This window comes from Pleurodeles waltl, chromosome 2_2 (genome assembly GCF_031143425.1).
Source record: "Pleurodeles waltl isolate 20211129_DDA chromosome 2_2, aPleWal1.hap1.20221129, whole genome shotgun sequence".
Lineage (NCBI taxonomy): Eukaryota > Metazoa > Chordata > Amphibia > Caudata > Salamandridae > Pleurodeles > Pleurodeles waltl.
Genome location: NC_090439.1, coordinates 1129594351 through 1129618638, shown reverse-complemented (window position 1 = coordinate 1129618638; position 24288 = coordinate 1129594351). Strand labels below are relative to the sequence as shown.

Sequence of the window (24288 nt, the reverse complement as noted above, 5' to 3'; positions counted from 1 at the left end):
GAGCTTTGACTGGAGTAAGATTAATTGTCGGCCGTCACTTTGGAACAGAGTCTGTTGAGAAGAAGCAAAGTTGTGGGTTTGGGAGGGATTGTTAAGGGAAGGAACAGGAGTGGGAACGGCACAGCTGAATGGTCAGACAAAATGAATGGAAAGGGAGTGAAAGCAACAACCTTGTCAATGTCGGTGAAGATAGGGCTGAGCATGTGATCAGCTCTATGGGCGGGCTGCTTGGAAATCCGTGACTGGCCAAGCCCAGCAAATGCCTTGACCAAAGAGGAAGCTTTAGAGTTATTGGGTCCTTTAGGTGGAGGTTGAGGCTTCCCAGCATTATAAAGTTAGAAGATTTGAAAGTAAACGGGGCTAGAAATTTGGAAAACGTGATAGAGAGGTGAGACCTGGGTCCTGGTGTGCGATAGATAAGGGTGCCATAATAATTGGTGGTATTGTTAAAAGTAAGTTAATCAAACATAATCTTGACGTACTAGTGTCAGTGCAGCCAGGTCTCCTCCAGGAAGATGGTGTCCTGCTGATATCCAGAGATAAAATCAAGTCTATCAAGCTGGCGCTTAGATAGAAACCTAACCTTGATTGGAAAGCAGATAGGTGCAATCAGAGCTGCACGGTCAAGATGCGGCGATCCATAAGAGAAGCATTATAAGGCAGCGGGGACGAGGGAGGCATTTCAATTTGGAGGCTAGCTTAGAGTGTCAACCGGACTTACAAGAGAAAAAGCATTCTAGGGTGGATAGTAGCAGGGGGCAGTTTGAGCACAACTTACTTGTGGTTCTAAGACAGGGGTCTTCAACCTTTTCTGTAAGAAGAGCTACTTATGTTCAATGAAAATCACCCCGAGCTACTAATGTTATTTTAGTGTTGTAACAGTGACTACATCAGACTAGATTCCATTAATGGCCATTATGTGCACGATTACTAGAAGTGGTCATCATGATCTCAGTGCATCAAGCAGGGTTGACAGCAGTAAAGTTAAAAAAGATAATAAAATTAGTAGTACGTCTCCCTCAGCGCAGCATGACTTCTTTCTTAAATACCAGCTGTAAATATATTTTGAAAATTCATCTATTTTTCTCCAATCATCAGCTTAGGATTTCTGAAAATATACACATTTATGTCTTGAATACACACTTTGTATTGTAGGTATACATAATTAATTCAACCAATCAAAAATGTCAATTTAGTAGGCTAGGCTGCTCACAGGAGAGCTACTTACAGGTTACTGGAGAGCCGCCAGTAGCTCACAGGCTACTCATTGAAAAAGTCTAGTCTGAGACATAAAGGTCCAGGGAGGTGTAGATCACAGGAGTAGTAGACCAAGGGCCAGGGCCTCTCACGCTACGTGTGGTTGGGACATTGATGGGTGAAGACTGGCTTGCTGTTGGCCCAGATGAGAACTGTGGAAGAGAGAGAAATAGATTTGAAAGTTTGTAGTTTCAAAGGATCATCTGGAGTACATGAAGGTTTGCAGATTTGAGTATAAGGATAAAATATCTAGGAGAAGACGTGGTGTTAAAGTTGAAGAGTAGAGCAGAGTGAGGGTGTGGGATTCCTAGGGATGAAGGAAGAAGTGGGCCAGCAGGTAAATATGCAACAGTTTCTGTGTTAGTGGTGATTTCATCTAATGTTTGGAGGTGGTTGGAGGTGTAAGGGCTTGCAGCTTGAGTTAGTGATTCAATAAGTTTTACTGCATGGTTCATATTATGAACTGACTTTCATCAAAATGGTTGCATAAATGAGGGTGTTTGGAAGCAGAATGTTCCTTGGTATTCTCTAGCCAGGCCAGTTGTTCCTACATTCACTGCTGAGCCATGTCTTACCTCCTTCACCGAACCTGATCCTATACTCTTCTCTGACAGATGGTCAGCACATGAGCGCCAGATTGGGGAGCTGGCTCGGGCAATGGGCTTCCATCACGTTTCGTTATCCTCAGAGGTGATGCCCATGGTCCGTATTGTGCCACGAGGTTACACGGCCTGTGCAGATGCCTACCTCACTCCTTGCATCCGCAGATACCTCGACGGATTCTGTACTGGATTTAAGGATCAGCTGCAGGTGAGGTGTATCTCTCTATCGTTAACCTGAGTCCCCCTTCCAGAGTATATGGGTGAACTGATTGTTTTGCAGGAATGCTAGCTCCATCGCTTTTTGGATAAAGGGGGTGGGATCACTGACACTCTGGAATGGACTAGGGTAATCAAATTTTCAGGTACAAAGATGCTCTCAAAGAGAAAAAGACATGCACCCAACCATCCTCGCAGACAGCCTCTCTACTATTCACTGGCCTGTGTAGTCCTTTTGTGTAACTCTCTTAGATATTTGATGATACATTTCCCTTCTGGTGAAGGTTCCACAGATCAAAGGATCTGACAACATATTGCCTACGCTGAAATCACTGCATTCCATAAAACTTATTGTGATCACACCCAGAGTACCTAAAGAAAGAGACACTTATAATGGGAAACATCACTTATAACACAGCAAATGCAACGAGTTGCATTTACCACAATGCCTTTGCCAGGCATATGCGTTTACCACGCATGGCTTTACCACGCGTCCCTTTACCATGCATATACCTTTACCATGCATGCCTTTACAACGAATTTTGTTGTAAAGGCATGAATGGTAAAGGTATGCATGGTAAAGGTTTTAAAAGTAAGTACAGGTAAGTAGGGTGGGTATGGGATTTGGGGTGGTAAGGGCATTTTTAGGTTTTAGGGTGGGTGTGGGTTTTGTGGTGGTAAGGGCATTTTGGGGTATTAAGGTGGGTATGGGTTTTTGGGGGGAATAGGAATTTTTAGGTTTTAGGGTGGGTATGCTATTTGGGGTGATAAGGATATTTTTAGATTTAAGGATGGTTATGGGTTTTTGGGTGGTAAGGGCATTTTTAGGTTTTAGGGTGGGTATGGGATTTGGGATGGTAAGGGCATTTTTAGGTTTTTGGGTGGGTATGTGATTTGGGGTGGGGGTGGTAAAGGGTGTTAAGGTTTTAAGGTGGGTATGGGATTTGGAGTGGTAAGGTAATTTGTAGGGTTTTTGGGTGGAAAGGTATTTGTGTATATATATATATATATATATATATATATATATATATATATATATATATAATAAATATATATATGTACACACACACACACACACACATATATATATATATATGTGTATATATATATATATATATATATAATGCATTTTATACTTACCTTTACTTTTTACCATGCATATGCCTTTACCAACTATGCCTTTACTACAAAATGTTTATGGTAAGGACATGCGTGGTAAAAGCATATGCGTGGTAAAAACATTTTGTGGTAAGTATATGCATGGTAATGACCATGCGTTGTACTTACTGCAGTGTAAATGCATGTGTGGTAAGTGCATGCGTTGTTCCATCATACATCCCTTATACCCCCCCGCTTACACCCAGACTCCCCATATTGATCCACAGACCTGAATTTAGAAGGTGCATTATTGGAGTGAGAGACGTCAAACAGCACAACAATACCTTTTTTAGTTCTGTGGACTTGAAACCTAGAGTATTGCTCAAGCTACCATCATTTAGGAAAAGTGCAACAACCACAGTGTTCTTGAGACGAGGCATCCTTCTGGAGGGGCAAGGCCACACCGAACTTTCAGTGCAGACCAATCTAATGCGGGTTAGGGGTTGAATTCTCCACATACTATCCCTGAGAATTCCTTCTCTACTCATTTTTTTTAAAGTTTGATTTAGCGCTATGAAGTGGTTGTTAAGTGGTGTATTGGCACTACACAAAACTTACTTCTGTCAGCGATAAGGTGGTCGGGCCATCAGGTTGGGCATTACCTTATGAACCCCCACCAAACTCTTTGTGAACATCAAGGCAACATCAGTAAGACAAAGTATGTAAACGACCATGGAAATGATTTGATAAAGAAAGGCTGAGGAAGAACTTACAAGCAAACATCATCCATATTACTGAGGCTGGAGATAGTCGATTCAGTCACCCAGGGCGAGCTTGGGACGAACAAGTTCCATTGAAACAAAAGACTGCCTAGACTCGGGGAAGAGGCAAGTAATGGATGTGTGAGAAAACCAAAGACTCAAAGAGAGTCACATACATCACAGTAAGCAGGTGTAGATAAGTTGTAACCTCATAAATTTAATTAATTTTCCTAAGTATTTAAGGTACAATAAGTCCTTGACTAACAAAGAAAAAGCATCGTAATTTACCACTAGAAGCGTGTGGCCTTTTTAAGCGCACAATGGTGCCTAAAAATCGTCAATGAATTAAGGCATACAGAACCTATCAAGTATCGTCCCATTAAAGACCAGGTTTGTATACTTCTGTTTCTGTTTAATTATTCTGACCATCGAGTAAATATGTGTTGAAATTAAAATCATCAAGATGCACACAACACTACACACTGGACTACATAAAACATATCACAGCAGCTAACTCAACAGACTACAAATCAAACAATTTTACTAACAGGCCCAGCCTAAAAGAACTTCCACAGGGTGGAAAAAAAGTTTTTTTGTGTGAAAACCCCTCACCCACCAGGGTTACCCCTTGGTGGCATGCTTCATCATTGGGTTTCCTCCCATTCTGCTGCAGAACGAGGCGTGCTGCGACCGACTGAAAGCTTTTTTCCTTTGGGCTGGGCCTTTTTGTAAAATTGTATAGGCTCTAAGGAGTACAGACTCAGCCCTAAAAAACCTCCTTCTCCCTCTTTGTTAGTATACAAATCAAACAAGACACAATATAAAACATCCCCCTGCATACAGAAAAAAAACCAAGCACGCAACCACCCACACCCACGCGCACTCAATCACGCACCGTTTCTTATCCACCCCGAGACTTAGCCATCTCATGTTAATGCTTTCACCAACATTATTGACCTTCCAGTGTAAGAGACGAAATCATAAAGTTCCTTTTCTTTCAATAAATGCCACTAGACATTCGTAGATTGTGAAAGAATGCTTGTAAATCACAAAATAGTTAAAGAAATCTCTCTGTTCTCCCATTATGGGCCAACAGAAAGCATTATAATTCTAAAGACTGGCGTGACGTATTTGCTCGTGTCTCATGGACATGCATTTTCATTTGGTCAGTGGATGGTCACATGCACATTTAAACATAGGTTGCCTAGTCTTGTTCTTTACTGTATGGTGATCTTCTGGTACAATAATGTTGAATACAACTCCTCACCCCCTCCCAAACCCTGGATATTGCTCTGGAAAGCACTTACATAATTCTGCGTAATCTGTGCCTTGTCATAAATTTATCTGTTTTTATTCCCTTAACTCTCCTGTAGGATGTACGGGTGCTCTTCATGAGGTCTGATGGAGGGCTGACACCCATGGAGAACTTCAGTGGTTCCCGCGCAGTACTGTCTGGGCCTGCAGGAGGTGTGGTGGGTTATGCCGTCACCACGTACCGCCCAGAGGATGGGAAGCCAGTGATTGGTTTTGATATGGGAGGTGAGATAGCAAGATCTAGGTCACTGCTACAGCAGTGCCTTACTTCTCTGGTCTGGGGAATGGTGATTGCTATGGGAATGGCCATCACTTACTCTACCGCTTTTGAGGTGTAATTCAGTTAATTATTTGGGGGTTTGCATTGCAAGGACTCGGCCAGTGGGCCATTGCAACACTTTACATGGTGCTAAGTAAATGAAAGAGCTTTGAGATAAAAACATTACAGAAATGAATGGGGAAATAATATTTCTTATGTAAATAGATTAAAACAAACCAAAAGCAAGGACAAGTTAAGCAATGTATTGTGAATGACATATCTTTTATTTACATATCACAGTTTTGTAAGAGGTGGTCTTGATAGCTTAGAAATAAAACAGGCATTTGCAAAGCCAGCTGTCGAGTTTGCACTGTATTGGTGTTGCATGAACTCATAAGTAGCGTATGCCTGTCACACAGTAGGCACAGGATTCCATGCATGATAAAATTGTTAAGTAGAAAATTAGAGTAGGAACTACATTATTCACCCACATCACCAACAACATAAGGCAAAGTCAATTGCAGTGTGTAACCTTCAGCGATATGCTGCAGCCCTGTATTGATCTGAATAGCACTTGCAGAAACACTGGATAGCTCGATGATAAAAATAAGTTTAGACCCACCCTTCTGTGAACTAAGACCCTGACATAGGTCCGTAGAATGTGAAACCTGAAAGCTATGGACTGGTGATCAATCTATCCTCTAACCCCACTCTGACTCATCCCAAACCCATTCTACTACTTTTATCTCCAAAATAACCCTGCCTGAGCTCTTCCCTCCTCTTCCACATCTAGCTCACCCAAACCTCAGTTTACTACTGTGATCTCCCAAACAACCCTACTAAACTCTTCCTCATTTATCTCACCTTCGACTCATCCAAAACCCCTCCTGTTACTATGATCTCCCTAACCCTTACCACAGACTCTTCCCTCTCCACCTCTCCTTTACTCATCCCAAGCCTCATCCTATTACTATAAACTCCCAATTAACACTTCTGGATTTCTTTCCTCCTCCACCCCTCCATTACTCCAGTCAATCCAACTAACAAACCCACATATCCTCCGCTCAAATTAACTCATAATAATAGTAATACTGTACTCATATTTACCTATACTAATCCACCACTAATATCTCTTGGGTTCTGAAGTAGTGTGCTACTCGCGGAAAAGCGCTTAGATGCCTCGTCAGGGGTAGAAGCGCTATATAAATACAATTACAATTACAATAATCTTAGCAATAGGGATTGAGATTCTGACTGTTGAACTTTGTGGACTGAGAGTTGGCTCAGTGGCTCAGACCAGACTGACAAGCTGCCACTACAAATCAGACTTTCAATTTTGTTTCATTGTGCCTCGGAAAATTGCCCACCTTCCAATCTTGTATTGCCTTCATGCAGGTCCTGTGGTGATTGTTCAGCTGAAAAATCTGAAAAGGATCACATGCAATCTGCATAAGACAGCACTTGACGTCCAAATCGCCTAATTTTCTCTCCCTGAAGCTGAACATAGATGTTAAAAAGTATAGAGGCGAGGGCAAAACCCTGTGGAACTTTGCACCACAGAGATCATTCCTGTAACATTAGCAAGGAGGAAGTTTTCAAGCAACCTTAATCATTTCAGGGCTGATTCAGCTAGGTGGATCGATTAGGATATTGTGATTGACAATCTCAAATGCTGCAGCCAGGTCCACCATCAGGAGGCCAGTGGCAACTTCAGCTGCATCTAGTTGTAAAAGTACAGGTAAGAGGCACATCTTGCCCAAGGCAGAAGGTTCTTTGGAGGTATGCATTTTACTGGCATTTAGACTCTACATGTTGAATCCTTCACTCTGTTTGGGCACCAAACATCCAGTGAGCCTTTGGACTGTCGGGTTGATCTTACCTCTCTTTCTGAATTTGGTGACTCTGGAACGTTGCATTGAGACAATCCACCAAATGCAGTCTTCTACAATGGAGACAGTACTGTGGAAGAGATGCCTTCATGGATTCATCTCCGTATCCTTGCACTAACTCCAAAGGATTTTTCCATTACCTCCCATCTCTGAATCATGCCCTTATTGGCTGAAGCATTTGTTTTATATACCTAACATCTGACATTTTTACATGGCAAGGGGTCATAGCTTTTTTATAGTCCGTCATGTCTCTAAATTTGGTGGGCGGGTAATCCATCAGGAGTACTTTACTCCATCGCCGAGACAGAGTAAATCCTGTCTGCCAAAGTCTAAATCAGACCCTAAATGTTTCTACTTTGCTTCCATCCACAGACACAGCAAAGTATTATTCTTTGTTGAACAGAAAGACCAAAAATGTTTTTTGTTTTTAAGTCATTAGTCTCATGACAAATATAAGTGAATTTTAAGTTAAAGACTTATATTAAGATTCTCTGAAAAGATATGAGAAGGCATTGATATAAAAAAGTGGTAATGTTTTTTATCACTCCTCTCCCCTTGCTTAAATCAGGTACGTCAACAGATGTGAGCCGCTATGCTGGTGAGTACGAGCATGTCTTCGAAGCCACAACTGCTGGAATCAGCATCCAGGCACCACAGCTGGATGTGAACACTGTTGCAGCAGGAGGAGGGTCCATGCTCTTCTTCAGGTAGGTTTAGCGGTTGGTTTTATGTAGGCCACCTTAAGAAATGTGCATCCGATCATAGAGAAGTGTACACTAAAACTGGAGTCTATAGCATCCACTTCCACCACTGTGCAGATGAACACGGGGAACTGTGTAGTCACAGAAGGTTCTCAACCATCAGAGAATTCACATTCACCTGTAAATTTGCAAGTATGGTAGATTGCACAATAGAAGAATTTGAGAATCTAGCTCATAACAGCATCATCATAATCTAATTATGAGGGAGGGAGGTCTACATAGGTAGAAGCATCTAGAACTGTCTGAGAGTCAGCCATTAACAGGAATGTTTTTATCTATTTCCTATCGTGGCCACTTAGGTATTTAAAAGGGTAACATAAAGCCCTCGCACTGAAGAAATGTTAGGATGCTTTCAATTTCAAGCTTAGACACTTACATCGTACCAGAAAGCTAGGATGAGAGAATGCTCAGTGTTGGAGAAGAGTGGCCAAATATAAGCCTATTTCTTAACTGATCCAGACTAAGTGAGCTTTTAAATGTGATAAATGGAATTTGAATGCATTCAGATCATATAAGAGATATGGGGCCAGATGTATCAAACAATTTTGCATTCGCAAACGGTGCGAATCGCAAAATTCCACTGTTTGCGAATGCAGAATAGCCTTTCAGGATTTATGAAAGGCATTTGCAGTGCAATTTAAGGAATCGCTAAAATAGCGATTACCTAAATAGGTAATCGGAAATAGGGAATACTCATTTGCGATTACCAATGCACATGTATCATGCATTTCCTAAATGCAAACTGGGCATTTAGGAAATGCAATTACCACAAATTCAAATTTGGTGGTAACCATGTGAAATTTTAAAAAATGCATTAAAAATGTATTTTTAAAAGTGCCATGTAGCGCACACATGCCCCTAGGACATGTGTGCACTTTACATGTGCACAATCTCTTTAGAGGGGTACATCAAAGGGGGCATTAGGCCCCTAGCACCCTTGGATTTTCATTACCTAAGTTGCAAATTCCTAACAGGAATTTGCAAATTAGGAAATGCAAAACCATTTGCACCATGAATGGAGTCCCATTTCCTAATAGCGATTGCGAATTTTAAGAAATCTCTATTAGGGATTCCCTATTTTCTTACATCCCATTTTGCATTTCTTAAATAGCGATTTCTTAAAATTCGCTATTTAAGAAATGCAAAATGGGTCTTTAATACATCTGCCCAATGGCGTGCTCAAAGAAGGGACAGGACTGGAGCTAAACGTCACCGTAGAACATATTTTAAAACTCTCTGCATATTTTACTCAGGACTTCAAAGAACCTCTCCAAGGGCAGTTGCGGCAGATTTTACCAAAAGACATTCTGGGGGGTAAATGAGGTCAAACAATTAATTTTAGAGCACAAAACTCCAAGTATCTTGGCAAAAATTGATTGGTTTTAAAATATATTTCATAACCATTGTTTGCCTGTTGCAGTAAATCATGTTTGTGCTGCTACCCTAGGTTTGCTTTGAGGGGTGTATGTGAAGAGGGATCCCTGAAACCCACTCCCATCTGAAATCAGCCCCCAAGAAACCCAGCCTGCTGCGGCTTTCCTTTTGACTAGCCCATCCCCGGCGAGCTTTCACAAGCATTTTTCTGAAACATTCTTATTTTGCAAGATAGAAAAGAAACACACTTCTCCGTCTCTTAAGACCCACAGCAACTAAAATATGCAGAATTTGTACCTGTACCTTCATCGTTGGCTGTAAAGAATTCTACAGCTCACTCTTGCTCCATCATACAGTTTTCTACTACTTTTTCCAACCTGAGAGGAGAAAGAATTGGTTAGCGTCAGAAACAGCACATGTGGGGTCAGATAGTAAGCATTCTGTTGGCCTGTATTCACTCTATTGAGAGTCCTCTTTTTTCAATTTGATTAAATTAAGATCGCAAAAAACATTAATGTGACACCCTTTCTTTTTGTGACATTCTGTTAAAGTGTTATTCATTTTCAATATATTGTAGCTGGTTTGTAGCCACATCATGGATGGATTGCTTAATTTGTATGATTTTTGTGGAATTTGGAACTGTTCCATCAAAGTTCTAGGGAAACGGTATCTATTTCATTAGGTTTGAGATTAATTTCAGGCTCAGTACGATTCCCAACCAATCAGAGAACCAACTGAGAATTTGCAGAGATTCAAACTGTCTGCATAGGCACTTGCTTTTTCATCGCCATGCAAAACAGGTGCCACCCTTTTCTTTCCTTTGTGTTTTTTTTTTTAACTGAGCTTCACCTTCGCTCCCCTTCCAGATAGTTTAGAAATGTTAATATGTAATATGAGGATGTCAGATGCAGGCTCATTCCACTCAACAATTGTATCTTCACTACATGATCCATTCTCTGTCGTGAGTCAGGCAGGAGGGGCTCATGAGTGAATGCTGACATGGGTGTTGTGGCTGGAAACTCTGGGCACAACTAACCCACAGGGTACAAACTTTCTATGTTGGTATTAAGTGCTTTCTCTTTTCTCTTACAGATCGGGTTTATTTGTGGTTGGTCCGGAGTCTGCAGGTGCTCATCCAGGCCCAACCTGCTACAGAAAGGGTAAGGACACGCCTATTTATATTTGTATGCATATATATATATATATGTGTTCGGTGGCATGTGTAGCTGCAGATACACATGCTGTGCACAGTCCGCCGTCTGGTGTTGGGCTCAGAGTGTTACAAGTTGTTTTTCTTCGAAGAAGTCTTTTCGAGTCACGAAACCGAGGGACTCCTCCCCTTTCGATTCCATTGCGCATGGGCGTCGACTCCATCTTAGATTGTTTTTTTTTCGCCATCGGGTTCGGACGTGTTCCTTTTCGCTCCGTGTTTTGGGTCGGAAAGTTAGTTAGAATCTCGGAAAAAAACGTCGGTATTGTTGCGTTCGGTATCGGGTTAGATAGAACAAATGGACACCGAATCTTGAAGAGCTCCGGTGGCCCTTCGGGGTAATTTCGATCCCCCGTCGGGGCCTGGTCGGCCCGACCGCGTGCGACTTCAAGACTGATGGAACGGACCCCGTTCCGCTTCTGTCCAAAATGCCATAACAAATATCCGTATATTTCAGATCAGCATCTGGTCTGTAACTTGTGCCTGTCCCCCGAGCACAAGGAGGATACGTGTGAAGCCTGTCGAGCGTTTCGGTTGAGGAAGACGCTAAGAGACCGAAGAGCCAGGAGATTACAAATGGCGTCCACGCCGACAGGTCAACAACGGTTCGAGGAGGAAGAGGAAGCTTTCTCCATCCACGAATCGGATTCAGAAGAACTCGACGCCGAAGAAACAGCAACCGTGAGTAAGACGTCGAAAATAAAAACTCACGAAAAGTACACAAAAGCCCAGGGGACGCCACTGCCAACAGGCCATGGCTTAACCCAAAAATTAGGTGACCGAGCCAAGGCACCGAAAAAGGGCATGCTGGTGTCGAAGTCATCCGACTCTGGTCGTGATACCGCCACACAGCAACCACGGAGCCGAGACAGCGGCTCCGAGAAACTTCGGCGCAGAGACAGCGGCACCGAAGACATTCGGCACCGAGACACCACGCCGAAAGCAAAGAAAACTTCTTCGGAGCCGAACAAGACTACGAACAGGTTTCGGGCCCGAAAACAGCCTCGGAGCCGAAAACTAGTTCCTATACAGAGGAACAAGGGCTAACCACCCAATTACATAGATTTGGGGAGGAACTTCAAGCGGTAGAGACTGACTACACGCAGAGGAGGCTTCATATTCATGAAGGCACAGGGAAGATAACTACCCTTCCCCCAATCAGGATTAAAAGGAAACTTGCCTTTCAACAAGGGGGCAAGCAACCACAGGCAAAGGTGGTAAGGAAAGTAACCCCACCACCTTCTCCACCATCATCAACACATGCATCACCAGCGCCAACTCCACCACTAACGCACTCACCAGCTCATACCACAATGAGTCAGGATGATCCCGATGCATGGGACCTCTACGATGCTCCAGTGTCTGACAATAGCCCAGACTTGTATCCAACTAAACCGTCACCACCTGAGGACAGTACATCATACACACAGGTGGTTGCAAGGGCAGCCGAGTTTCACAATGTCTCACTACATTCGGAACCAATTGAGGATGACTTTCTCTTTAACACCCTGTCCTCCACCCATAGCCAGTACCAAAGCCTTCCCATGCTCCCAGGAATGCTAAGGCATTCAAAACAAATATTTCAGGATCCAGTTAAGGGCAGAGCCATAACTCCAAGGGTGGAGAAAAAATATAAGCCACCGCCCACAGATCCAATATTTATTACAACACAACTGACACCAGACTCTGTACTTGTGGGAGCAGCACGTAAGAGAGCCAACTCTCATACCTCAGGCGACGCACCACCTCCAGACAAGGAGAGCCGCAAATTCGATGCTGCAGGAAAAAGGGTGGCAGCACAAGCAGCAAATCAGTGGCGTATTGCCAATTCCCAAGCACTTTTGGCAAGATACGACAGGGCTCATTGGGATGAAATGCAGCATTTCATCGAACATTTACCCAAGGAGTTCCAGAAAAGAGCACAACAAGTGGTGGAAGAGGGACAAAGTATCTCTAACAATCAGATACGATCTTCCATGGATGCAGCAGGCACAGCTGCAAGGACAATAAACACTGCAGTCACAATCCGAAGACACGCATGGCTGCGCACTTCTGGGTTCAAGCCTGAAATCCAACAGGCTGTGCTCAATATGCCGTTTAATGAACAGCAGTTGTTTGGGCCGGAGGTGGACACGGCCATCGAAAAACTAAAAAAGGACACCGATACAGCCAAAGCCATGGGCGCACTCTACTCCCCACAGAGCAGAGGCACATTTCGGAAAACACCTTTTAGGGGAGTGTTTCGAGGTCAACCCACAGAAACCAGCACTTCCCAGACAAGACCACCTACTTACCAGGGTCAATATCAAAGGGGAGGTTTTCGGGGACAATATAGAGGGGGCCAAATCACAAGAAATCGGGGAAAATTCCAAGGCCCCAAAACTCCTCAAAATAAACAGTGACTCACAAGTCACACAACCCCATCACACAACACCTGTGGGGGGCAGACTAAGTCAATTTTACCAATTCTGGGAGGAAATAACAACAGACACTTGGGTCTTAGCAATTATCCAGCATGGTTATTGCATAGAATTCCTCCAATTCCCTCCAAACGTCCCACCGAAAACACGCAATATGTCAAAACAACATATAGATCTTCTAGGACTGGAAGTTCAAGCATTACTACAAAAGGATGCAATAGAATTAGTACCAGGTCCACAGAAAAACACAGGAGTTTACTCACTGTACTTTCTAATACCCAAAAAGGACAAAACTCTGAGACCAATACTAGACCTCAGAACGCTAAATACCTACATCAGATCAGACCACTTTCACATGGTCACGTTACAGGACGTAATCCCACTGCTCAAACAGCAAGACTACATGACAACATTAGACCTAAAAGATGCATATTTCCATATACCAATACATCCTTCACACAGGAAATACCTAAGGTTCGTATTCAAAGAAATACATTACCAATTCAAAGTGTTGCCATTCGGAATAACAACTGCACCAAGGGTTTTTACAAAATGCCTGGCAGTAGTAGCTGCACATATCAGAAGGCAGCAAATACATGTGTTCCCGTACTTAGACGACTGGTTAATCAAAACCAACACGCTAAGAAAGTGTTCACAGCACACAAAATATGTCATACAGACCCTTCACAAGCTAGGTTTCTCCATCAACTACGCAAAGTCACACCTTTTGCCGTGTCAAACACAGCAATACTTAGGAGCAACAATCAACATAGCAAAAGGGATTGCCACTCCAAGTCCACAAAGAATTCAAACATTTCGCAAGGTAATACAGGCCATGTATCCAACACAAAAGATACAAGTCAAGATGGTAATGAAACTCCTAGGCATGATGTCATCATGCATAGCCATTGTCCCAAACGCAAGATTGCACATGCGGCCCTTACAACAGTGCCTAGCATCACAATGGTCACAAGCACAGGGTCAACTTCTAGATCTGGTGTTGATAGACCGCCAAACATACATCTCGCTTCTATGGTGGAACAGTACAAATTTAAACCAAGGGCGGCCTTTCCAAGACCCAGTGCCACAATACGTCATAACAACGGATGCTTCCATGACAGGGTGGGGAGCACACCTCAATCAACACAGCATCCAAGGACAATGGGACATACATCAGAGGCAGTTTCACATAAATCACTTAGAACTGTTAGCAGTATTTCTAGCGCTAAAAGCATTTCAGCCCATGATAACCCACAAATACATTCTTGTCAAAACAGACAACATTACAACAATATATTATCTAAACAAACAAGGAGGAACACACTCGACACAGTTGTGCCTCCTAACAGAAAACATTTGGCATTGGGCGATTCACAACCACATTCGCCTAATAGCACAATTTATTCCAGGGATTCAGAACCAGCTAGCAGACAATCTCTCTCGGGATCACCAACAGATCCACGAATGGGAAATTCACCCCCAAATACTAAACAGTTACTTTCAAATTTGGGGAACACCTCAAATAGATCTATTTGCAACAAAAGAAAACTCAAAATGCCAAAACTTCGCATCCAGGTACCCACAAGATCAATCCCAAGGCAATGCTCTATGGATGAACTGGTCAGGGATATTTGCGTACACTTTTCCCCCTCTCCCTCTCCTTCCATATCTAGTAAACAGATTGAGTCAAAACAAACTCAAACTCATACTAATAGCACCAACATGGGCAAGGCAACCTTGGTACACAACACTACTAGACCTTTCAGTGGTACCTCATGTCAAACTACCCAACAGGCCAGATCTGTTAACACAACACAAACAACAGATCAGACATCCAAATCCAGCATCGCTGAATCTAGCAATTTGGCTCCTGAAATCCTAGAATTCGGACACTTAGACGTCACACAAGAATGTATGGAGGTCATAAGACAAGCTAGGAAACCTTCCACTAGACACTGCTATGCAAATAAATGGAAAAGATTTGTTTGTTACTGCCATAATAATCAAAGCCAACCATTACACGCATCTCCTAAAGATATAGTAGGATATTTACTACATTTGCAAAAATCAAATCTAGCTTTCTCTTCCATAAAGATACATCTCACCGCAATATCAGCTTACCTGCAAATTACTCATTCAACTTCACTATTTAGAATACCAGTCATTAAAGCGTTTATGGAAGGCCTAAAGAGAATTATACCACCAAGAACACCACCTGTTCCTTCATGGAACCTCAACATTGTCTTAACAAGACTCATGGGTCCACCTTTCGAGCCCATGCATTCTTGTGAAATGCAATACTTAACGTGGAAAGTCGCATTTTTAATTGCCATCACATCTCTAAGAAGAGTGAGTGAGATTCAGGCATTTACCATACAAGAACCATTTATTCAAATACATAAGAATAAAGTAGTTCTACGAACAAATCCAAATTTTTTACCAAAGGTTATCTCACCGTTCCACTTAAATCAAACAGTAGAATTACCAGTGTTCTTCCCACAGCCAGATTCTGTTGGGGAGATAACTGCTTACTAGTCTATGCACAGCATGTGTATCTGCAGCTACACATACCATCGAACGGAAAATGTCACTTACCCAGTGTACATCTGTTCGTGGCATTAGTCGCTGCAGATTCACATGCGCCCACCCGCCTCCCCGGGAGCCTGTAGCCGTTTAGAAGTACATTTTTAACTTTTGTAAATATATTACTTTAACCTTCATCTTGTACATACGTATTCATTCCATTGCATGGGCACTATTACTAACATACACAACTCCTACCTCACCCTCTGCGGGGAAAACAATCTAAGATGGAGTCGACGCCCATGCGCAATGGAATCGAAAGGGGAGGAGTCCCTCGGTCTCGTGACTCGAAAAGACTTCTTTGAAGAAAAACAACTTGTAACACTCCGAGCCCAACACCAGACGGCGGACTGTGCACAGCATGTGAATATGCAGCGACTAATGCCACGAACAGATGTACACTGGGTAAGTGACATTTTCCATATATATATATATATATATATATATATATATATATATATATATATATATACCAGTATGTATAAAGCGTGAACCTAGTTAGTTAGTTAGTTAGTTAGTACACCAATTAACAGTTCAGGATCATTCACAATTAAGCAGGTTCAAGAGGAGACCATTGTGAACAGATTGTAGTAACGAAGGGTTGTGCTGGGAGTTCTGTGATGGAGGATTGTCAAACAGTTGTTACAGCAAGCAATAATGTAGAAGAAAGTAATTAACAAATGAGTTTAAATGCTTACAAAAGAGTAGTTGTCCAGGATGGACCAGGACTACTTGGTAGTGCATGAATTGAGTGGGAGATCTGGTTACGGTGCTGGCACTTGAACACCAGACAGCGAGAAGGCTCTGTGCAAGTGTAAGTAATAACCATTCAAAGCTATCCTGCGTCTTACGTAGGCATTTACATCATTTGGCAACCAGGATGGGCAGCTCTGTCCTGGTGGGAAGCCATCTTTTCTCCTCATTAAGTGAGCCACTGTCTCCATCAGGCAAATAAAACAAAAAGTGTGTCCTTTACGGCAGCAGGGTCTTACACATGTGTTACTTGACTTGGACGGGTGCACCATGTTTTACTCCTCAGTGGTTGAGCATTTTATGGTGCTGTCATCTAAACCAAGATGCATGGAGCTAACCACCACTCCCTGATCACCGGGCGCTCATCGTTCCTTTATATGAAGCAGAGGGGGTTACTCTGTCACAAACATGACAGATATCCAGTCCACTGTATTACGATCCCATAATGGCCTATGGAGATCGTAACACAGTGGACAGGATATACGTCATGTTTGTGATGGAGTAACTCAGCCACCAAACTCTTAATCAAGCCTGTACTGTCTTATCACCTGTAAAGTACATAATGGCCATCACAACCCCTACATGCCTCCTAGACATTAGCACAGGCTAGTACAGACATTTGCACTGTTTTTGTACAACTGCGGCTGTTCTAGACCCATTCCATAGTTCATGATAAAACTGAGCAGGATTTTGGAAGGTGTTCCACCAATATATACATGTACTTATACAGTCTCCACAATATTAAATAACAACATATTGCAAAGATAAGCAAACGAGTTTAAGAATCGCAAATCTAGACCAGCCTCATGTATCAGTATGTTAACAACATACTGGAAGTCAGTAATGTGCAGTCAATTAACTGCGGGTCGATTAATGCTGGTGATATTATTGACCTTGGTATTTAACATATAACCTTAGGGAAGCCGATAGCATTGGGTGCGACTCTTTTCTTGTGCCCCGAGAGCGCTACAACCTTGTTTCTATGGTGCATTTGTATGCAAGAGAACAAGTGTGCAATAACTTACTACCGAAACGTAATATCATTTTTGCAGTATGCATGAAAATAAAGAGTATTCCATTAGAAAAATGATTCACAAACAATTAATGTCAACATTTACAGAAAAGGCATAAGATAAATATGTATGAGATTATTCCTTTGGTTATAAGTTCACAGTGTGGTGGTGGCACGATACATAATTTTGTGAGGAGTCGGTCCACATTTATAAAAGTAGAGGGTAGAAATAAGTGTATTTGTTTGCAATGGTGAGGTGAGGTTAATCAGTGTATGCATTGTGATGGAGCGGTTTTTGATGTTGTGGTGAATGATTAAGGTACCTCAGTTGTAGATGAATGAGTCAGAGTAAAAGAGCAGAGGCAAGAAAAAAGTTAATGGGGGTGAAAAGTAGGGAGTACGTGGGTAACAGGGGGTGTAGGGAGAGGAGGGCGTGGTAGTTGGGAGAGGAGGGGGAGGGTGGGAGAATGAGTGAGTGAATGCATGAATGATTGAGTGATCAGATAATCATGGTTACATAGACGAGTGAGACATAAAGTTGTCTAGTTTGCCCCAGAGTTTACCATTCTTCATCGGTGTTGTCTTCAAGTATACGTTTAGTGAGTTACAGGCAGTTCTGGTGAATCGGACCCATTCACACCATGTGTGGGGGGATACTTTGGATGAGTCTTTCCATTCATTGAGGATAACCTTAAGGCCAGTTGTGATTACAGTTTCCCGTAGGAGACGGTTCTCTTTGTTTAATGCCTGTTTAATTTCGGGGGAGGATGCCCAGTGTAAAAGAGGTTCAATTAGGAGTGCATTTTGTATGAAGTATTTGAAATATTGTATTACTAATGTCCTGCCAGAACTTTTTGGTGGAGGTGCACTCCATTAGCATTCATTATTAAGTCTCATGTGTCGGAGGCCTAGTTTATAAAGTTTGGTCGTCATGAAGTTGATATGTTAAAAGTGAGGTTACTCCAGGTAGATGACCATTCCGTTGAGACTTTTGGAGTGTTGTTGAAGTCTGATAGTAGAGTTTCCCACTTGTCGTGTTGGTTTATTTAGTGAGGTTTTTGTGGAGGATCGGAGGGAGAACAGTTTGGAAGCTAGGTCATTGCCTTTGGTACATTTTTCTAATGTGTTGGATAGCTCAGGAGGGGGTTGGAGGTTTATGTTTGGCTTTACATGATTTTATTTTAAGGAAATGGTAAAAGTTTAGGTCGTTTAAGTCAAATCTGTTTTTAATTTGACAGAATGGTACGAGTCCTGAGGGGGGTGCCGATATCTCTCACCAGAAGAATATCTTCTTCTGCCCATTTCTTTAAATACATCATTCTCATTCTCAGTTTTCATTGTGCCATAGCGAGGCTAGACACAAGTGTTTAATTTGGTTGGGTAGTTTGTTGTCAATTTTTCTGGGTGCCTGTGCTGTGCTGTGCTGTATAGAATGTTTATAGAGTAGTGTGTTTAAATTTGTTTTTATGGTTATTAATGAAGTGATGGATAAGGGTTTAGCGAGGGTGAGTTCAATAGCAAGCCAATGGCTCCCCTGTTTCGCTAGGAAGGCATGTTGGTATCACCAGTTGTCAGTTCAGTTTAGGCCATCACGTTTTTTTAGGAAGTCTCAGTTTCTTTTGGGCAATTCTGGGCTTTTTAAACTTCCAGAAGAATCCTTAAAGTAACATGTCTATTTTAGTAAAAAAGGTGTCTGAGAAGTATATGGGGGACATGCTGGATTAAAAAGTTCATGAGGGGGGTAATCATCATTTTGATAGATTCTATTCTTCCCTACTAAGTAATGAACCTGGTTTCTCATTTGTCTAAGCTATCTTTGATGTTATCTAGCATTTTTTTCTCGTTGAGATAGATGGTATCTTTAAGTTCATGGGTGAACCATATGCCCAGGTATTTTATCCTATCTGGGGCCCATTTGAGTCCATAGGAGCTGATGTTTGAGCTGTTGCAGTACACATTGAGAGGAAGAACCTCTGTCTTTTCCTTGTTGAGGCATTAGCCTGACATCTTGATGGTGGATATGATGTGAGGCAAGGCTGAGACTGCCTGGGTGGTAAAAGGGAGAATGTCATCCACACAGGCGGCTAGTTTTTGTGGGCCTGATCAGAAAGAGATGAATGGATTTTTTCTCTGATCATTGTAAGTATGGGTTCTAGCATTAGTAGAAATAGTAGGGGGGGAGGGCATCATTGCCTGGTTCTTTGTTGGAGGTAAAAGGGATTAGACAACTTCACATTAATGTTTATTCTAGCTCTCAGTTCTTTGTGTAGAGCAAGTATAATTTTTGAGAGAGTAGGGCCAATGTTGAAGGATGTGAGTGAGGCTTGAAGGAAGGCCCACAATTCCTTATCAAAGGCCTTCTCTGCATCGAATGCTATCGCGCAGGTTTGTTGGTGCAGGACTTTGCCTATTTCAATCATATGGCTAAAAAGTCTGATATTCTCTGCGCTGAATCTCCCTTGATAAATCCTGATTGAGAGGGATTTATTATGTTTTTGAGAATGGGCTCCATTCTGAGGGCTAGGACCTTTGCGTTTATTTCGCACTCTGTGTTTATGAGAGATATGGGACGGTAGTTCTTGGGATTGGGTGAGTCTTTCCCTTCTTTGGGTATACCAATTATGGTTGCCTCTGAGTCGGAGACCTCAAGGGAGCCAGTGGAGGAGAAGTGGGAGAGTAAGTCTTCTAAGGGAGTGATTAGGAAGGTACCCCAAGTTTGATAGAATGATGCAAGGAAGCCGTCTGGGTCCGGAGCCATCCTGGCTTTCATTGTTTTGACCACGTTTATGATTTCTTTGCGAGAAATCAATTGTTCTAGAGATTCTTTTATTGATTCATCTGTCTTAGTTACATTAATTTTGCTATCACTTTTGGAGTAGAGGGTATGGTAATATTTTTTGAATGTGTTTAGGATATCCTTCTCGTTTGTCGATAAGACGCCATGTTGGTTGGTTATGGTGGATATTTTTGTCTTCTGACCGGTCTGTTTAAATAAGACGCAAGTATTTTGTCAGCTTTATTACATCTACAAATATTGATGCCTTTGTATTTTTGGACTATTAGGACGGCTTTGCTACTCAGAATCTTGTTATATTCATACAATAGTTTAATTAGATTGTTTAATTGAGTTTTGTCTTTGGTGCATTTGAGATCTTTTTCTAATGCTTTTATTTTTAGCTCTAGTTGGTCTAAGGTTTTGTTGTCTAGTTTATTTTTCGTTGACATACATTTAATTATGTGCCCGCGGATAATGCATTTCAGGGGGTCCCAGATGATTTGTGCATTTGGACCAGAAGACCTATTGAGTTCTATGTATTCATGGATCTCTTTTTTGAATATTTCCTTGAAGGAGGGTTCCTCCGTGAGGAGGTTGTTCATTCTCCATGTTTTTGTTCCTGATGCATTGCAAGCGATATCATAGAGTAATGAAATACAGGCATGATCTGAGATTAGGATTGGTTCAGTGGTTGGGGAAGAGGTGGCTGGTACTTTAGTTTCATCAATTAAGATATAATAGATGCGAGAGAATGTATTGTGCGGATGGGAGAAAAATGAGCAATCTTTCCCTTTTGAATTGAATAGTCTCCATATGTCTTTAAGTTTAAGAGATGAGATTTGTTGGGTTTAAATTGACGTGCAAAATTTCTGTCAATGGTAACATCCCAAGGTAAATTGAAATCTCCTCCTAGACTCATTCTACAGTTGAGAGGTAAAGTTGAGAGTTTTTTGTTGAGATTAAACCATTTTTGCGGGATGTGAGACTTCTAGTCAATGCAACCAGCTAAATGCCAAATTATTGTTTGCAGGTGAGGTGGGGCTAATAGGAGGGTTGTTTGGATGGGCTTGAAGGGATGGCATGGGTGAGAGAGGAAGGGGAGGGTGCAGGGAGGTGGGAAAGAAGATAGTAGATTAGCAGAGTGCAGGACAGAAGGAAATATATGAAAGGTAAAAAGAAAATGGAGAAGAAAATGATAGTATAGTGATTGATTAAATATTTGTGATGAGAATCTAGATACTATGGAGAGGTATCCCACAAAATGTAACTGAGGAGAGACAATGCAGGCCGTGAGTGGTCAGGCCTAGGTCCGGAGTGCAGTTTTGCTGCGCCCTGTGTAGAGTAGGTTGTGTTTTAGGAGTCACTGCAGTGTCTAAGTATGGTATGTTTACTTGTATTGTATGGTGGCTGGAGCGCCTGGCGTTGTTTCCATAGTGGTGCTTAGTGAGTTAGTTGCCATTTAGTGGAAGTGGATAATAATGTGTATTCTGTTGTCTGAGTCTGTTGTTTATATTAATAATGTATTTGCAGGCATACTAGTTGTAGTATATATAGAAAATGTAATATTTGTAGTGAGTGGGGTGGCTATTTGTGGGATGGGTGTTAGCTGGTAGCACATGTTATTATTTCTGCTGAGTTAAGTTTTTATGTCAACAGTTGGGGTTGTGAAAATGGTACCCAATGTATTTCATAATTATGGAGTAGAATGTACAGTTTGCAGTAAATTCTCCACTTACTGTCCTTATAGTGCTGACATAATATCAACATAGTGTCAACGCAGAGCCAACAGAGTTATCAGTAAGGTGTCTACCTGGAACCAACAAAAAACCTAGTACCAGCATAGTGTTCACATAGTGCCAGCACATTCTCAACACAGATTCAACACACATCGAAGTGAGCAGGTCAAGTGACCCCAGGTTACTGTATTGCAGGTAGTGCGGGTAAATGTTTGTGATTTTTGTATTGTCCAACCCGTGGGTCAAAGCGCAGTTTCAATAGCAATTGGACAGCAGCTAAGTACCCATTGGATGGCACTAGATTTGTACGATATTATCAATGTGAGACTGGTATCAATATTAATTAATGTCAGTATGTGATTTGATCATTCTAAATTATGTTGAAAGTAAGAAGATGAAACATTGCAATAAATCCATCATCGGGTTGAAGGCAATTATAAAACATCCGATATAACCAGAGCAGGCTGAAGGTCGTTATACAGATACAGTACCAGTCATTGAAGAAGAGAAATCTTACAACTTGTTAGGATTAACAGTAGGTTGTTAGGTTAATTGTTATTAGTAGATTAGTATGTGTCAGTTAGTTAGTTAGGTTAGGTTGCTGACCATTTTATTTGTTCTGTCTCAGTTTGAAGAAGTGGAAGCAACTAAAACAAATATTTCGGCCCGTTACAGTTATTATGGAAGAATGAGCTGGTACGCCTATGTGTCAAACCCATGGGTCGATCAGAGTTCTGCAGCGTTATGAGAAGAACATGAATTGGGCTTTGTTTAGGCCGTTTGTGGGCAGCCTTGATTATCACATGCTACTAAGTGAGTAGAAAGTTAGTGAAAGTTAGTAGGAAGGATTCGTGTTAAGTGTTAGACATTCCTTCTGAGTTTTTAAGAAGTCATTTTCAGGTCTTGGATTTCCACAACGTAGGAGTCCCGTTCCTTAGGGTCTTCAAAAATTATGATTTTGCCGTACTAAGTTGTTTTTGTTCATGCAGGACCAATAAACAAAATTTGTGTTGACAGATCTTTCAAAGTTTTTCTTTAGTAAAATAACTCCTTTCGTTTCTTGACAAATCCCTTATGGAGGCGCCTTGCCACTTAATTCTCTTTATTTTCTTTAACTGTGTGAGGATGGCTTCAGTATGTGAGTAGTGGAGGGTTCTGAAAAGGAGGGCTCTTGGAGCTTTGCTGTTTGCAGGCTTATGTGTGGGCACTCTCAGCACTCGTGTTATTTCAAAGTCCTTGTCTAAATTTATATTGTTTTTGGGGGATCCATTTTTCAATGAAGGTTGCACAGAAAGCAGCTTGGTTTTTGCTACCTTTAGGAAGTCCACAAATGTGCAAGTTGCCCCTTCTATTTCTGTCTTCGAATTTGCTGATGTTCCTCTTGAGTTAAGCCAGTCTTGCGGTGGTGGTTGATAAAGTTTTAGAAGAGTTGTGTTTGGGGTCTTCCAGGAGGTTTATCCGTGATTCTATTTCAGAGACTCTGCCACCCAGTTGTATTATTTTGTGTAGAATGTCGAGTTTCTACATAATTAGGTCTAGAGTTGCGGAGTTCTCAGATTTAGATTTTGTAGGAGAGTCTGGAGTCATGGGTCCTGCCTGTATCTCTTTTGTGATGGTTTGATGTCTTTCAGATCTCCCTTCGCTTCTTTGGGGTCGTGCAGTTTGGAGACTGCCATTTTGAGAGTAGACCTTACTGTATACTTTGTGTTGGGTGCACCTTGTGGGATGTTGGTAGTCCTTGAGATGTTTGATGGAGGCGCCAAAGATTGGGAGGTAGGGTGAGGTGCAGAAGCCGCTATCCTTCCTGGGTTAGTAACACAATGCAGATTGTTGAATAGCAAAATACAACACTTTGGAGTGTGAGGGATTATTTGCGGCCCCCTCCTGTCTGCATTTTGGGTTGCTGTTGAGGTGGAGAAATTCAGGATCCCAATGTGTGTAGTTTAGAAGTAAGAAAGATCTGGAGCATGCTATAGAGAGAGCTATATTAAATGGATGTGGCCAGCTTAGGGTCAGACATAGGATGGGAGGGCTCTAGTTGATTGGTTAGTTTTATATATTATAGGTTCCTACCCTTATAGGGTGTTGTAGAGTATTGCCACTAAGTGCTCCCCTCTAGGAGTAGGATGTTGGTAGTGATGCTGGGGTGGTCGAGTAGAGATTCATCTACATGGAGTCCTGGTGTCAGCCAGGAGTTGTGAGGCAGCTTCTGGAGCACTTAGTTGTAAGAGGTGTTTTCTTAAAGTTTTTTTGCCAAAAGTGGGTCA

General features: G+C 41.9%; 1 protein-coding gene across 1 annotated transcript in view; it reads left to right on the top strand.

Moving 5' to 3' along the window:
* The window catches only part of OPLAH (5-oxoprolinase, ATP-hydrolysing), a 210632-nt gene that overhangs the window by 48617 nt on the left and 137727 nt on the right, over positions 1-24288 (top strand). The window contains exons 6-9 of the mRNA XM_069221004.1: positions 1872-2067; positions 5308-5473; positions 7965-8103; positions 10624-10691. Coding sequence (XP_069077105.1) covers positions 1872-2067; positions 5308-5473; positions 7965-8103; positions 10624-10691 — 569 coding nt within the window. The remainder of the gene's footprint in view (positions 1-1871; positions 2068-5307; positions 5474-7964; positions 8104-10623; positions 10692-24288) is intronic.